The sequence below is a fragment of the Acinonyx jubatus genome, chromosome F2 (assembly GCF_027475565.1).
Source record: "Acinonyx jubatus isolate Ajub_Pintada_27869175 chromosome F2, VMU_Ajub_asm_v1.0, whole genome shotgun sequence".
NCBI lineage: Eukaryota > Metazoa > Chordata > Mammalia > Carnivora > Felidae > Acinonyx > Acinonyx jubatus.
In genome coordinates, this window is record NC_069394.1 from 61,794,795 (window position 1) to 61,810,872 (window position 16,078).

General features: G+C 35.6%; 1 protein-coding gene across 5 annotated transcripts in view; it reads right to left on the reverse strand.

Moving 5' to 3' along the window:
* Positions 1-1,283: 1,283 nt before the first annotated feature.
* XKR9 (XK related 9) overlaps positions 1,284-16,078 on the reverse strand; it is a 38,390-nt gene continuing 23,595 nt past the window's right edge. For all 5 annotated transcript variants that reach the window (XM_053208596.1, XM_053208593.1, XM_053208594.1 and 2 more), the window contains 2 exons: positions 9,771-9,991; positions 1,284-1,980 (listed from right to left, as the gene is read on the reverse strand). In XM_053208596.1, the coding sequence (XP_053064571.1) occupies positions 1,352-1,980; positions 9,771-9,924 (783 nt within the window). In that variant the 5' untranslated portion in view covers positions 9,925-9,991 and the 3' untranslated portion in view covers positions 1,284-1,351. The remainder of the gene's footprint in view (positions 1,981-9,770; positions 9,992-16,078) is intronic.

A 16,078-nucleotide genomic window follows, 5' to 3' on the forward strand; every position in this document is an offset into this window, starting at 1 on the left:
TAGTTCCTCCTCCATTCTGGATATTGATGCCTTATCAGATACAGACATTTCCCTGAAGAAGATATACAAATGGCTAACAGGTATATGAAAAGATGTTCGACATCACTCATACAGAAGTGCAAATCAACACTATAATGAGAGTATCACCTCACACCTATTAGCATAGCCGCTATCAAAAATAGAAAAAATAGAAAATGTTGGTGAGGACATGAAGAAACTGGAAGAAACCCTAGTATACTATCAGTAGAACTATAAAATGGTGCAGCCAGCCACTATCAAAAAATGGTATGGAGATTCCCCAAAAGATTAAAAATAGAGTTTACTGTATGATCCAGCAATCCCACTTCTGGGTATACATCCAAAAGAGATGAAAGCAGGATCTTGGAGAAATATTTGCAAACCCACGTTCACAATGGCATTATTCACAATACCCAAGAGATGGAAGCAACCCAGCGATGGATAAACAGAGAAAATGTGGCACCTGCATACAACAAAATATTACTCAGCCTTTAAAAAGAAAGAAATCCTGTCACACAGCACAACAGACAACATGCTACATAAAATGCACCAGTCACAAAAAGACAAAAACTCTGAGATTCCCCTTGTATGAGGTATCTAAAGTAGATAGTTGTTTCAAATTTATAGAAACAGAAAATAGAACTATAGTTCCCAGAGGCTGGAGAGAGGAAAATGGGAAGTTGTTCAATGGGAAAAGAGTCTCAGTTTTACAAGACGAAAAAGTTATAGGGATGCACAAGGTGAATGCTAGTTAACACGATTAAACTGTGCATTTAACAATGGTACACTTTGTTTTGCTTCCTTCCTCTTTCTTTCCATTCCCCTTCCCTCTACCCAATCTGTCCCAAACTCAACATATATGCACCGAATCAACAAAATAGAGGAAGGAAAAATGAGCTTTCTGTTCTTCTCCCCCCTTTGCAGTTCTCCACAAGAAGCATTAGTTTTGGTTCAGAAACAGTGAGGGGAAAATTGGAGGGAAGCTCAATTCCAGGCTTCTGATTTGGGGGAACCAGAACATTTCTTCCAATTCAGGTCAAGTTGGCAACTCTACCAGGCAATAGGGAAACGTATCTGAGTACTCAAGATCTTTAAAGCCCAATGAGAAATTAATTTAAATAATAAAATGTTACAATACTTTCTCATATTCATAGTTAATATACCAAAACTGATCTCAAAATAAAGGAAAGAAAGAGAGAGGGAGGGAAGAAAGAGGCTATGAAGGAAGGGGGGGCAGGAAGGAGGCAAAAATAAGAAACAACACATACATATGACATTTTCTTTACTAACCAATGAAACAAAAAATAAAAAAACATATCTCATAAATGAATAGCTATTCCATTAGAAAATACTTCACTCTACAATCTCTTTCAGCTGCTATTCCATCAGTTTCATCAGGTTTTGTTTCTTCATTTCTGTTTGGATGCAAAGTCCCATAATAAACAATAAGAAAAATAATTCCAAGGACCAGACTAAGAGCTATAGTGATACTGATAGGTATAAAATAGTCTGAATTAAAAATAGAGACTGGGCAAACCCAAAACACAATTAATATCCCCACTGTGACCAGTACCCTTCCAATATAATAACAGAACATTGGATATTTGGTGTTCTGTCCCTTAATATTAAAAAATGTAAAGGTAAGTATGAATCCAACAACAACTCTGTATAAGAATTCCATACTTATAGAAGCACAAAACTGAGTTTGCTTTTTAAATGCCCACAATATCCCTAAAAACCAAAGAAATAACAACAGAAATAATGCAATCTTAACATTTATGAACAAAAGAAGTACAACACTCAGCATCCAAGATAATAATGTAAACAATTTGTAAAAGAGGTATGTGAGTTTAGGACAGAATCCATTAAGGAGATTTTTATCAGGCAAGGATTTTCTTAAAGCTACTTGATAATCAACAGTCGACCAAGAAATAGCACAGCAAGAAACCATGATGGCAGCATCTACAAAACAAAAAATAAAAACATATATTGTTATAGGAATAACAATAGCAATATCAAATTACTATATGCCATACATGCTTTATCTGTATATACGCATGCCCACAAACATGTCAGGTACCTTATATATTCATTTCATCTAATCTTTGAAGTAGAAATTAATATTCCCATATTACATATGAAAGAATTGATGCTTAGAGAATATACATATTACTTGACCCAAGTCACACACCTAGCAAGTTGCAGAGATCTGAAGCTAAATCTGCCTGAGGGTTCCAAAGTTGGTTTACTTAAATGCTATATTAGACTGCTTTATAAAATTTTAAATAAATTCACTGCACAAATCTTATTGAGCAACTTATATAATGAAAACTGCACACTCTAGGGGCACCTGGGTGGCGCAGTCGCTTAAGCGTCCGACTTCAGCCAGGTCACGATCTCGCGGTCCGTGAGTTCGAGCCCCGTGTCGGGCTCTGGGCTGATGGCTCGGAGCCTGGAGCCTGTTTCCGATTCTGTGTCTCCCTCTCTCTCTGCCCCTCCCCCGTTCATGCTCTGTCTCTCTCTGTCCCAAAAATAAATTAAAACAAACAAACAAACAAAAAAAAAACGTTGAAAACTGCACACTCTAGAAGTTCTCTAAGAGACTACAGTTACAGTCCTAGTCTTTCCAGTCTTTTTGGCTTTGACCTTGGACATATACCTAATTCTCCAAGAGACAGCAAGATGGGGGATGGGGGTAGGAAGGGAAAGAGGAAAAGAGGGATGTTAAACAGAAAATTTAATGTCAGTATAAGGTATCAACAAGCTTAATTTCCATTTCTATAAGACGAGTCAAATGAGCAAATATATTCTAAAACTTACAAATTTCTATAGGTTTGACATCTTTGTCCCATTTTTTCCCCCAACAAGTAACAGAAGAGTAAGTTCATTACTACTGTAGAAAGGTATGCCATTAGCCCCATTGCCAATCTGGGAACTTTAACAGAACTGAAAGCAAAGACATTAGAGAGTTAGAATTTAAAGCAGACTACAGAATGCTATTCCTTCCCATTTAGCCTCATTGGAGGTCTATATATTATGATAAAAAGGCAGACTTAAAATAAACTGACCTATTAAAGAGGATTATGATGATTATAAATGCCTTCATCTACCCTCCTGGTTTTAGCATATTCCACTCTGGACCACACAATCAGTTGGACTTTTTTTTTTTCTTCTTTAATTCAAACATATTTTAATTAAAGCATCTCTTTCCCCTAAATTTTGTTTTTTTCTAATTAGTTTTATCTTCTACCAAATACATATACATAACAATTGAACAAATAAACAAAAACAAATTAATACACATATATAACTTAAGTCAGTAAGTACTATAAAACTTATAAGAAAAATACCCTGTTCTACCCGCCTCCTCACTTCTCAGTCGCAACCCCCAGAAGAAATCACTATCAATTTCTAGTTTTTCTTCTGACACTTATTGCCATATTTGCAAATAAAACACACCTATTCTATTTCATAATCTATCTGCTTTAGACAGTGCTTACTGATTTTCTATTTGGAAAGAGGAAAACTTAGCACATATACACATATATGCACATGCTCCTTGCATTTTCCTCTCCCTCCATCTGCCCAACAGAGTAACATCACAATTTTTGGTAAAACTCTATATTCGGTGTTTATCTTACTATAACTACACAAGTAGAGCTTTTTTTTTTTACTGCTCAGCCAAGTATTACATTCATTATATTTTCTTTCCTTTAAAACTGCCCATTGCTCCTTTACTTGTTTAGTTTTTTATAACTGTATTAATATTTCTTAGGAAAATCTTCAAATTAATTAATAAAACTCCCCTATATATATATATCTATCAGTTCTTATTTTTTTAAGAATATAATCCTCCTGGTCTAAGGTGGTTGTTCCCAAGGTTTGCTTCCTGCCTTCCAAGAACTTCCCTTCACTTCTCTTCGGTGTTGACTTCTGTTTCCTGTTCTCATGTTTCTTTCTCGCTTTATTCCCATGTTTTTACCAAGCATTCTCCAGATATTCCTGAGAGAAGCTGCATCTAAGCAAAAATTTTTAAGACCATGTATGCCTCAAAATGTCTTTACTCTACCTTCAAATTTGATACACAGTTTTGCTAGAAATAGAATTGAGTGTTTAAAAATGTTTTCCATTAAAATTCTAAAGTCATTGCTCTATAAGCTCTAATTTCAAGTACTAGGGTTAAGAATTTCAATGCCATTCAGTTTCTCTATCCTTAAGTAATCTTTTTTTTTCTCTCAAATCTTACAGAAAATTATCTTTATTCTTGCTTCTCTGAATGTTATAATGATGGGCTTGGTATGCCCATTTTTATTCATGCTTTCAATCTAATAACCCACATCCTTCAGTGATATGCTATTTTATTCTTTGGTGGTTTCACTACAAATCACAATATGCATATCAAATATATCAAAGTTATAAGTTAATGCTCTACCTCAGAGGTGGATTTACAACAATGGTAATGAAGCTTAAATTTCAGGGACTCACACTTGCCCAGGTTCCTTCCAAGCCTAGCAAAGCCCTAGCAATGTGTTCACTTTGTCATATATTTTTATAAGATTCAGGAAAATAAAACATTTTAATTGAAGTTGATTAAAATTCCTGTCTCTACCCCTACTTACTCTCTCTTACATTTTCCCTTGCTGTATTGAAGTAGTTGTGGGTCATTTTGGAGATCTGGCTAAAGGGAAATTGAGTTGAGAATACATTAAGTGTAGGTCTGAGGGACATGTTTATAAGATCTGTTTCAATAATTAAGATTAGTAAGTGACAGAGCTAGAATTCTGTTTGCCTGATTTTAACACTTCACTAGATTGCCATCAACAGGCCTTTGACTATGTAACAGGAAGGCACGATGATCTTGCCTCATCCAGTAGACGTTATTAGTTTGACACTACTTCCCATTTCTTACTAATCTATATGCTCTAACATATTTTTCTTGTAATTTAGCTAATGTAACATTGTATTATACTCTATCCAAACTGAATTCCTTGTCTTTGCCAAACCATGTCTTTGCCTATGTATTTCTCTCAGTCTGAAATGCCCTTGCCCAGTTACACATATACAGATCCTTATTAATTTCTTTTTGATTTGACATTATTGACACGGTGAAGAAAACCTAAGACTCTCAATATTTACTGAGCCATCAACAATAAACTAATGTTGTCAATTCACACAATATTTAAAATTAGTTACTTCATCTAAAAAAATTTTATATACTCTGATATTATAGCACATTATTGACAAAATTGCCAGGGTTTTTCCCAAATTTAACAAAATCAAAAAACTATGCATATTATTAATAATCTGTGACATTGAATGAAGCTTTTCTAAGTTAAAATAAAAAACAAATTTCAATCAACTATGCTAAAAATCGGATTGAAATTTTCTATTCTCTCCATAAATATTATAAAATGATTATCAAATCAAGTCAGTCAGAGAGTACATGCCAAAAAATTTAAAAGAGTATCAAAATAATAAAAACATATTACTTTTTTCTCTCTTGTGAAATTTATAGTATTTGTCACCTTTCTTATATCTGTAATTTACTACAATTTATTTTATTTTTTAAAAATGTTTACTTTCGGGGCTCCTCGGTGGCTCAGTCGGTTGAGCGGCCGACTTTGGCTCAGGTCATGATCTCGTGGTCCGTGAGTTCGAGCCCCGCGTCGGGCTCTGTGCTGACAGCTCAGAGCCTGGAGCCTGTTTCGGATTCTGTGTCTCCCTCTCTCTCTGACCCTCCCCCGTTCATGCTCTGTCTCTCTCTGTCTCAAAAATAAATAAACGTTAAAAAAAATTTTTTTAAATGTCTAGTTTCATACTTTTTATGGACTGAACTGTGGTCCTCCAAAATTCATATGGTGAAGCCCTAACCCTCAGTGTGACTCTGTTTTGAGATAGTGCCTTAAAGAGGTAATGAAGATTAAATGAGGTCACATGGGCATGGCTCAAATCTGATAGGACTAGTGTCCCTATAAGAAGAAGAAGAGACACCAGAGAACTTTCGCCACACACAGAGGAAAGGCCATGTGAGGACACAGCAAGAAGGTGGCCATCTGCAACCCAAAGAGAGAGCCCTTACCAGAAACCAACCCAAATGGCACCTTGATCTTAGACTTCCTGTCTCCAGAACTATAAAAAAATATATATTTCTGATGGTTAAGCTATAAAATTCTATTATGGAAGCCTACACAGACTAACACAATACCTAATTTGTTTACATATTACATTCTTTTTCTTAAATAGTGTCTTTCTAAATGTTTTAGCTTTACACTTCAAAAAACCCAGATCTACCTTTGCTTTACCTTTTTTCTGGACTACACAAGGAACTTAAAACACTTTAGCTCATTATCTTTTACCGGACTTACACATTTTTGCTGTTTTATACTTTCATTCTTTTTCTTAACCACATAGTATTATTTTCCTTTTATACAATCTTCATATAGATTTACCCACATATTTACTATTTTCTTTCCTCTTTATTCCTTCTTGCATTTCAGAACACCTCCATTCTGTATGAAGTACATTCTTTGGAATTTCCTTTAGTGGGGATATGCTAAGGTATGAATTTCTTTCTACTTAGTTGCTTGTGAGATAAAGGGCTTCCTGAATCTGTAGGTAAGTGACTCTCATCAGTTCTGAAATTTTTTCAGCCATTAACTTCTCAAATATTGCCTCTGTTCCATTCTTTCTCTCTCCTTCCCAGACTCTGTTCAGATGTATATTAGACCTTCTCATCTCTTCTTCCATGTCTCTTAATATCTCTTACATATTTCCCATCTCTTTGTCTCTGTAAACTATAATCTGGATAATTTCTTCTGATCTAGCTTTGACTCACTAATTGTCGATACAGTTGTGTCTTATCTGCTAAGTTTTCATTTTCAATTCTTAAAATTTTTAATTCTCAAAAATTCTGCTCTTTTGTCAAATACACAATTCATTTTTTTTTATTTTTTTAATGTTTATTTATTTTTGAGAGAGACAGAGACAGAACATGAACAGGGGAGGGACAGAGAGAGAGAGGGACACAGAATCCAAAGCAGGCTCCAGGATCTGAGCTGTCATCACAGAGCCTGACATGGGGCTCAAACCCACAGACTGGGAGATCATGACCTGAGCTGAAGTCAGACACTTAACCGACTGAGCTACCCAGGCACCCCTACACAATTCATTTTTTATAGCTTCCTATTCCATATTTTCAAGTTCATCATTTACCTCTTTCAACATAATAGGATGTATGTCATACATACTTGGCAACCATTAATTTCCAATATCTAAAGCCTTACTACATACATTTTTTTCTATTTCTGCTGATTCTTACTCATGATGCCTTATTCCTTCTGGTGCTATAAATTATTGTAAAACATTCATTCTCCTTGGAAAACTGTGAAAATTATTTGAGGCCTAAGAGAAAGTGAATTCCTCCAGGGAGGATTTATACTTGTTTGTGCTAGACAGGGTCACTATCAGTCTGGAACCACTTTAATCTATATTCATAGGTTATAGGCTTTTATTGGTTTGTTTTTGGGGGGTTTTTTGTCTTGTTTTGTTTTTTGGACTAACCAAAGGTGAGAATTTTGATTGCACAATTGTTACAGTGTGATGTTTACCTTCTCTACTCGGCGCCAGGCAATATTCCTTGCTGTCTCTTCAAAGTAGAGAGGGAGGTAAGTAACTTCACACTTTTATCTTGAGGAGGGTACGTTTTGGAGTACCAGTTTTACAGATTAGAATTTTCTACCAGATGTCCTTCCCTTGTGAGGACTCTGAGTTTTGTCTTCAGTCTTCCACACACTGGAAGCTATTGAAACTGAATCTACTATTTATAGGTTTGGTTAAAACCTCCAGGTATGCCTTCAAAGTCTTACTTAACCCTGCTGTGTTCCCACTTTCACATATTTTGGCTTGTGGTATCAGATTGTTTTATGGCTTTAGGAAGGCTTTTGAAAATATTTATCCAATTGTCTTACATATTTTCAGAGAGAGGATTAATTCAAGTAATTTAGCCTTTCAGTGGTAGGGTTTATTTAAATAATCTGAGTTTTCCATCTGCTTTCCATCTTCTAAACATTTGTTGATATTTCTAATCTGCTATTCTACTCTGCATTCTCTTTGTCCTTGTGGGTTTATATTGTTTTTACTCCTTTACTCTCCTTTTTAGTATAATTTCAGGGAAGTGCAAAGATAAAGAATATGTTCAGTCTTCTGAAGTACTTCTATATATAACCTGATTATTTTTTACATTTTGAATTATTCTTCCTGATTGTCAAAACAATATGTGATTTCTGCAGAAAATTTTTAAATTCAGAAAAGTATAAAGAAGATGAAATAAAATCACTCATAATCCTACTACCCAGAAGCAGCCACAGTTAACATTTTTGCGTATTTTCTTCCAGACATTTTTATATAATGATTTCTTTGTATCCTTAAAAGTATGCTGATAGAAAATTTCATAAACTGCTTTTTGCCTAAATTTTATTTTAGAATTACTTTCTTGTCATCAAAAGTTATCTGTAAGTACTATTTCTTTTTTTTATATATCATTTTTTATACTAACAGTGTACAATAATTTATTTGCTAATTCCACTGTTAGCCAATTAGGTTTCTCATTTTTGCTATTTTTTACTAATACCTCAACTTCTTACTTCATGAAGAAACTAAAGGATGAGGATAGAACCGTAACATAGAGCTGGCTGTCATTTGAACCCATTGCTAGTCTGGATGCTGTGTACTACTCAAAATCATCAGAAGATCCACCATAATATAGGCTGTAAGTTCTAAATGTTGATCTTCCAGCTTCAGGAACTATATGATATAGAGCTTTTAAGCCCAAACCCACAAAGTCTTTGTATCACAAGGAATAAAATGTCTCATAAGTAGGTTCTCTTCAATCTCTTACTATCAAAGGTAAAAACATTAAAAAGGGCTGCAGTCTAAAGGTTTATGGGAAACCAGAAACAGGAAGCCTGGGAGAATGAACTGATCTCATGGGTGACTCTACCACAGAAAGAACTCCAGGGAAGATGATAATCTGTTCCTCTGAGATGAATCCATGTCTGCACAGAACAATAGTCATTGTTGAAAACTGGGTCTATTATTTACCAAGTAGGTTTTTTTAATATCTAAATTAAATACCTAAAAAGGTTTTTTTTTTAATGGAAATACCAGATTCTGGAAATTCCCAGAAGTTACCCTATGAATAAACTTCACACATGCAAAATGATGACTACATAAGATTACTCATTGTAATTTTACAATAGCAAAATATTAGAAACAACTTAAATTAATGTAAATATGGGACTTGTTAAATAACTCATTGTACATCCATAATTTGTAATCCTATACAGATAATAAAAATGAATGAGGGAGCTCTTGCTGTACAGATATGGATAGATTTCCAACACATACTGTTAAGTTCAAAAAGCAAAGACAGTTTTTATGTTTACCATTTCTGTAAAAGAAACAATAGGAAAAAAGGATATAGGCTTTTTAAAAATTTTTCTGAAAGAATCATCAAAAAATTGACAATAATAGTTTCCTTTCTGGGCAGATGAAGAGAAGGAATGGGAATAAGGGAGAGAGAGACTATGTCTTCATATACTTTTTGATATTTCCACAATGTACTTCTTTTCAAAAAAAAAGAATAATTCTAAAAAAAAAAATGTAAGAAAAATTCTAAAACCTGCCAAAGAGCTGTGTAGTTGACACAAGATCTCAGTGTATTCATTTAACATAGGGTGTGAGGAAAGACTTACACTGAGTGAAATTTGCTTGACCATGTTCCAGAAGGGTGTAGAGCTGCAAAACAAGCTGCGGGCAGCCTTCCAGGTAGGTCTCAAACAGCCTGAGCATGCTCAAATCAGTCATTCTATCTATAACTTCTTTATGCTGATCAATTTGTTCTTCCATGAAGTTATCTGTTTTGCTGCTGTATTTGAAAGCCACATGATAACCTTTTTTCAAGGCAAACCAATACCTGTAAACACAAACGTTTATCTCCAGTAATATATTCTTTTTTTTAATTTTTTTTTAATGTTTATTTTTGAGACAGAGAGAGACAGAGCATGAATGGGGGAGGGGCAGGGAAAGAGGGAGACACAGAATCGGAAGCAGGCTCCAGGCTCTGAGCCATCAGCCCAGAGCCTGACGCGGGGCTCGAACTCACGAACCGTGAGATCGTGACCCGAGCCGAAGTCGGACGCTCAACTGACTGAGCCACCCAGGCGCCCCTCCAGTAATATATTCTTTATAAATGTATGTTAATATACATAATAATTTTGGAAAAGGTAACATGTTTAAGTATAGAATTTTCATACAAACTTTGTCTACTACAAAATTTCTTTCAATTCTGAATATTTCATAGTGGCTATATTGAGATTCAGACTCCATAAACTTTAATTGCATGTTTGATTTGTAGTTGTATGCTAGCACACATGCTAAGCATACATGATCTCAATTCATCTTCACATTAATTATAGGAAATGAGTAGGTATTATTCCATTCTCACAGATGAGAAATCTATGGCTGAGAATGTTAGAGTGATTCACTGAAAGCTATGCAGAGCATAAGAGGCAGACATAGACTCCAAACGTAGATCTTAAGATTCCTAGTCTTAACCACTACTTTCTGAAACACAAATCGCAATTTTCAATTCATGCGATTTATCTTAAATACAAGACAGATACATGGTTTTATGATAATGTCAAGGTTGAAGATAAGACTGAACCTAGCAAACAATTACTCAATATCTGCAAAGTGCTACGTTCTTTGACCACTACCATCCTAGAAAAAATGTAATTTCTCAAAGACTTTTAAAACATTCTTGCTCAAACTCTTCTTTTTAAAGAATTTTAAAATGAACATGATTTTTCACCATGCAAGTAAAACTAATAACAAAACATATCGAGACACTTATTTAGAAGAAATCTGGAGCTAGCAACAAGGCAACCAGGATTCTAGCCCAAAGCTTATCAAAACTCTTTATCTATTCCTCAGTTTCCTCATATATAAAATAAGGGCAGTGATATATACCTTCTTTCAACCTGCCTCTTCTGTCAATTTTTCCCATTTCAGTAAATGGTACCAACATTTACCATGCTGCTCAGACCAAAAACACGGAAATAATTTCTAACTCCTTTCTTTTTCTCACAACCTAAAAAAATTCCTCACCAGGTTCTCTTGGTTCTTGGTTCTAACTTCAAATATATCCAAATCTAAACACATCATCACTTCCACCGCTTCAATCCTAGTTTAAGCAGCCAACATCTCCAGTCTATATTACCTCAATAGTTTCATAACTGGGCTCTCTGATTCTATTGCTCCCAATGCATTCTATTCCATAGATAGCATCTAGGTTGAACCTGTTAAACATAGTTCTGATGTCACTCTGCTCAAAATGTTCCAATGATTTCCATCAAACTTAGAAAAAAAAAAACAAAGTCTTACCACTTTTTACATAGCCCTTCATAATCTGCCTCACATGCATTACTCCCGCTACCTTTCCATCATATTTTTCTCACACTTTTGGTATTCTCTTCTTGCTATTTTTTCCAATTTAAAGGCTTTATCTTTGCTACCCGCCTCTGCCTGGAACTCTTCTGGGTAAGATGTGGCAGACGCTGCTCCAGGAAGTTCTACACACGTGTGGCACCATCTCCTGTGAACACCCATAGGAGGTCATGCCCGATCTCTACTTCTACAGAGATCTTGAGGAAACTGGAAAAAAGAAGCAGGCTACTGCTGAAAAGGATGTGACCAAAGAGAAATTTTAGGGTGAATGGACTGCTCCAGCTCCTGAGTTCACTGCCACTCAACCTGAAGTCGCAAAATGGTCTCAAAATCTCAGGTGCCCTCAGTGAGGTCAGAGAGGTCTTTTCCTGCTTTCTCCTCTAGGGTTTTGATGGTTTCCTGTCTCACATTCAAGTCCTTTATCCATTTTGAGTTAATTTTTGTGAATGGTGTAAGAAAGTGGTCTAGTTTCAACCTTCTGCATGTTGCTGTCCAGTTCTCCCAGCACCATTTGTTAAAGAGACTGTCTTTTTTCCATTGGATGTTCTTTCCTGCTTTGTCAAAGATTAGTTGGCCATACTTTTTTTTTTTTAATTTTTTTTCAACGTTTATTTATTTTTGGGACAGAGAGAGACAGAGCATGAACGGGGGAGGGGCAGAGAGAGAGGGAGACACAGAATCGGAAACAGGCTCCAGGCTCCGAGCCATCAGCCCAGAGCCCAACGCGGGGCTCGAACTCACGGACCGCGAGATTGTGACCTGGCTGAAGTCGGACGCTTAATCGACTGCGCCACCCAGGCGCCCCAGTTGGCCATACTTTTGTGGGTCTAGTTCTGGGGTTTCTATTCTATTCCATTGATCTATGTAGACACTCTTTTTTAATAAAATTTTTTAGTGTTTATTTTTGAGAGAGAGAGAGAGAGAGAGACATAGTACAAGCAGGGGAGGGGCAGAGAGAGAGGGTGACACAGAATCTGAAGCAGGCTCCAGGCTCTGAGCTGTCAGCACAGAGCCCGACACGGGGCTCAAACTCACAAGCCATGACATCATGACCTGAGCCGAAGTCAGACGCTTAACTGACTGAGCCACACAGCCACCCCACAATAGACACTCTTTAAACATAAATATACAGATAGTTTGAAAGAAAATTAGAAAAAAGTAGTTGGTAGGGTTATATTAATATCTCAGACAAAAGAGACCTCAGATCAAGGATTATTACCAGGGAAAAAGAGGGTCATGTCAAAACGATGTAAGAATAAATTCTTCATGAAGACATCTGTGTGTACCTAATATTGGAGCTTTAAATACCTGAAGCAAAAAGTATCAAAAATAAAGGGAGAAAAAGACAAATTCATAATCTTAGTTGAGGATTTTAACATGCATCTCTCAGTAACTGAAAGAAAAAGGCCAAAAGAAAAAATCAATAAGCATACTGAAGATTTTAATAACACTATCAGCCTAAACGCCCTAATTTACATGCATAGAACACTGCACCCAACAATAGCAAATTATAAATTCGTTTCAAATGCACATGGACTATTCACCAAGTTAGACTATATGCTGAGCCTTAGAAGAAGTCTCAATAAATTTGAGAAGGCTGAATCATACAAAGTGCGATTAAATGAGAGATCATCAACAATAAAATATCTAGGAAAATCCCCAAATATTTAGAGTTTGAGGTAAAAGATCCAGATCCTAAAGTTTCATAAATATTGCAACCTAGGAAATTTGAACATTACTAAAGGACATGTCTCTAAAGAGTTTCAGGTAGAAAATAAATAAGAAAGAGGGTTCAACTATTTAATGCCCATTTGAGAAACTCTATAAAGAAGGGTGTAGGGATCTGTGGGAAGGAAGAGACTCATCGCCCATTGTATTCTGTTTTATACAATTTGAACTTTTTTTTACAATGTATTCAAAAGGAGCAAAAATAAATTCCATATTTTAAATAATTCAAATGTCTTTCATGTATCTATCAAAGGGAAGTCTCCTTTGACAAAGAAAAAGGTTTTATCACAAATCATACATAAAATGGAAATGCGAAAGGGTCATCTAATTTATATTCTGAAAAGTGAAACATTTTTTTCCACAGACCCCTGAGCAGTAACAGCATACTTACTAACAACAGGCACTTATATCTAATAAATAATTCATGTTGATATTCCTTGTCTTTCATCTACCAACACAAACCCAATTTAGCTATCCTATAAAGAAATGAATCCATAATTCAGTATGTCTCAATTTTTTCTCTACTTAGTCTGGACAAACCCCAGGATAATTTGCCCATTTTTACTGTTTTAATTTTTGCTTATTTCTATTTGTCTCAGTATTCTGCCACTTCTTACACTAACTAAAACACAAAGAAAAAGAAAGACAAAAAGAAGGAAGAGTTTTTATCTAGCTGGCAGGCATTTTTCACTAAGAGCCAATCTAATTCAACTTTTTCTTTTCTTCTTTTGTTTAATTCTTTGAGCAGGCAAAATACATAATTCAAAAATCAAAAAATACAAAAAGTTATTCACTGAAAAAACTTCTTCCCACTCCTCTGGCCCAACTACCCAGTTTTTACCCTCCCCTATGACCACAAGAATTCACTGTTACTGGTTTCAGGCATACCTTTCTAGAGTTTGTTAATGTGTATGCAAACAAAAACAAGCATATAAGCCTTTCACCACCTTCTTTTACACAGATTGTATCATATCATACTTACTGCCTGCACCTTGTCTTTTCACTTAAAAATATATCTTAGAGGCACCTGGGTGGCTCAGTAGGTTGAGCATCCAACTTTGGCTCAGGTCATGAACTCATAGGTCATGGGTTTGAGCCTCGCGTTGGGCTCTGTGATAATGGCTTGAAGCCTGGAGCCTGCTTCAGATTCTGTGTCTCCCTCTCTTTCTGCCCCTCCCCTGCTCGCTCTCTCTCTCTCTCTCTCTCTCTCTCTCTAACTCTCTCTCTCAAAAATAAATAAACATCAAAAAAATTTAAAAAAAATATATATATATATATACATATACACATACACACATGTATATCTTAGATAGCCTTCAACAAATGGTGCTGGGAAAACTGGACAGCAACATGCAAAATAATGAAACTGGACCACTTTGATACACCACACACAAAAATAAATTCAAAATGGATGAAAGACCTAAATGTGAGACCAGAAACCATCAAAATTCTAGGTGGTAACCTCTTTGACATCAGCCATAGCAACTTCTTTCTAGATATGTCTCCATAGGCAAGGGAAACAAAAGCAAAAATAAACTATTGAGACCTCATTAAAAAAAAAAGCTTCTGCACAGTGAAGAAACCAATCAACAAAACTAAAAGGCAACCTACAGAATGGGAGAAGATATTTGCAAATGACATATCTGATAAAGGGTTAGTAACCAAAACATATAAAGAACTTATCAAAATCAACATGCCAAAAAACAAATAATCCAGTTAAAAAATGGGCAGAAGACATGAAAAAACATTTTTTCCAAAGAAAATGTACAGATGGCTAACAGACACATGAAAAGATGCTCCACATCACTCATCATCAGGAAAATACAAATCAAAACCACAATGAGATACCACCTCACACCTGTCAGAATGGCTCACATTAACAACTCAGGCAACAACAGATGTTGGTGAGGATGCAGAGAAGAGGATCTCTTTTGCACTGCTGGTGGGAAGGCAAACTGGTGCGGCCACTCTGGAAAACAGTATGGAGGTTCCTCAAAAAGTTAAAAATGGAACTACCCTGTGATCCATTAGTTGCACTACTAGGTATTTACCCAAATGATACAAAATACTGATTTGAAGGGATACATGCACCCCAATGTTTATAGCAGCATTATTAACAACAGCCAAACAATGGAAAGAGCCCAAAGGTCCACTGACTGATGAATGGATAAAAAAAAATGTGGTGTGTGTCTGGGGTGCGACACACACAGACACACACACACACAATGGGATATAACAAAGCCACAAAAACAATGAAAACTTGTCATTTGCAATGACATGGATGGAGAGGATTACGCTTACCTAGAGAGTATTATGCTAAGTGAAATGAGTTAGAGAAGGACAAATATCATATGATTTCGCTCATGTAGAATTTAAAAAACAAAACAAACATATGAGGGGAAAAAAAGAGACGCAAACCAAGAAACAAAGTATTAACTATAGGGAACAAACTGATGGTTACTGGAGGCAAGGGGGGGTGGGGCATGGGTTAAATAGGTGATGGGTATTAAGGAGGGCACTTGTAATGAGCACCAAGTGATGTAGGTGAGTGATTAGTCACTAAATTCTACACCTGAAACTAGTATTACACTGTATGTTAACTAGATGGAATTTAAATAAAAACTCAGAAAAAATACATCTTGGAGATCTTTTCATCTCAGTACATAAAGTACTTAATATTCTTTGTAATAGCTATGAAATACCCCATTGCCTTGGATATACCATAAACTCTCCCAACAGACATTTATTGAAACTGTTTCTATCATTCGCCTTTTACAAAAAAAAAAAAAAGCTATGACTGAAAATTGTGTTCATATGTGTCATTTTA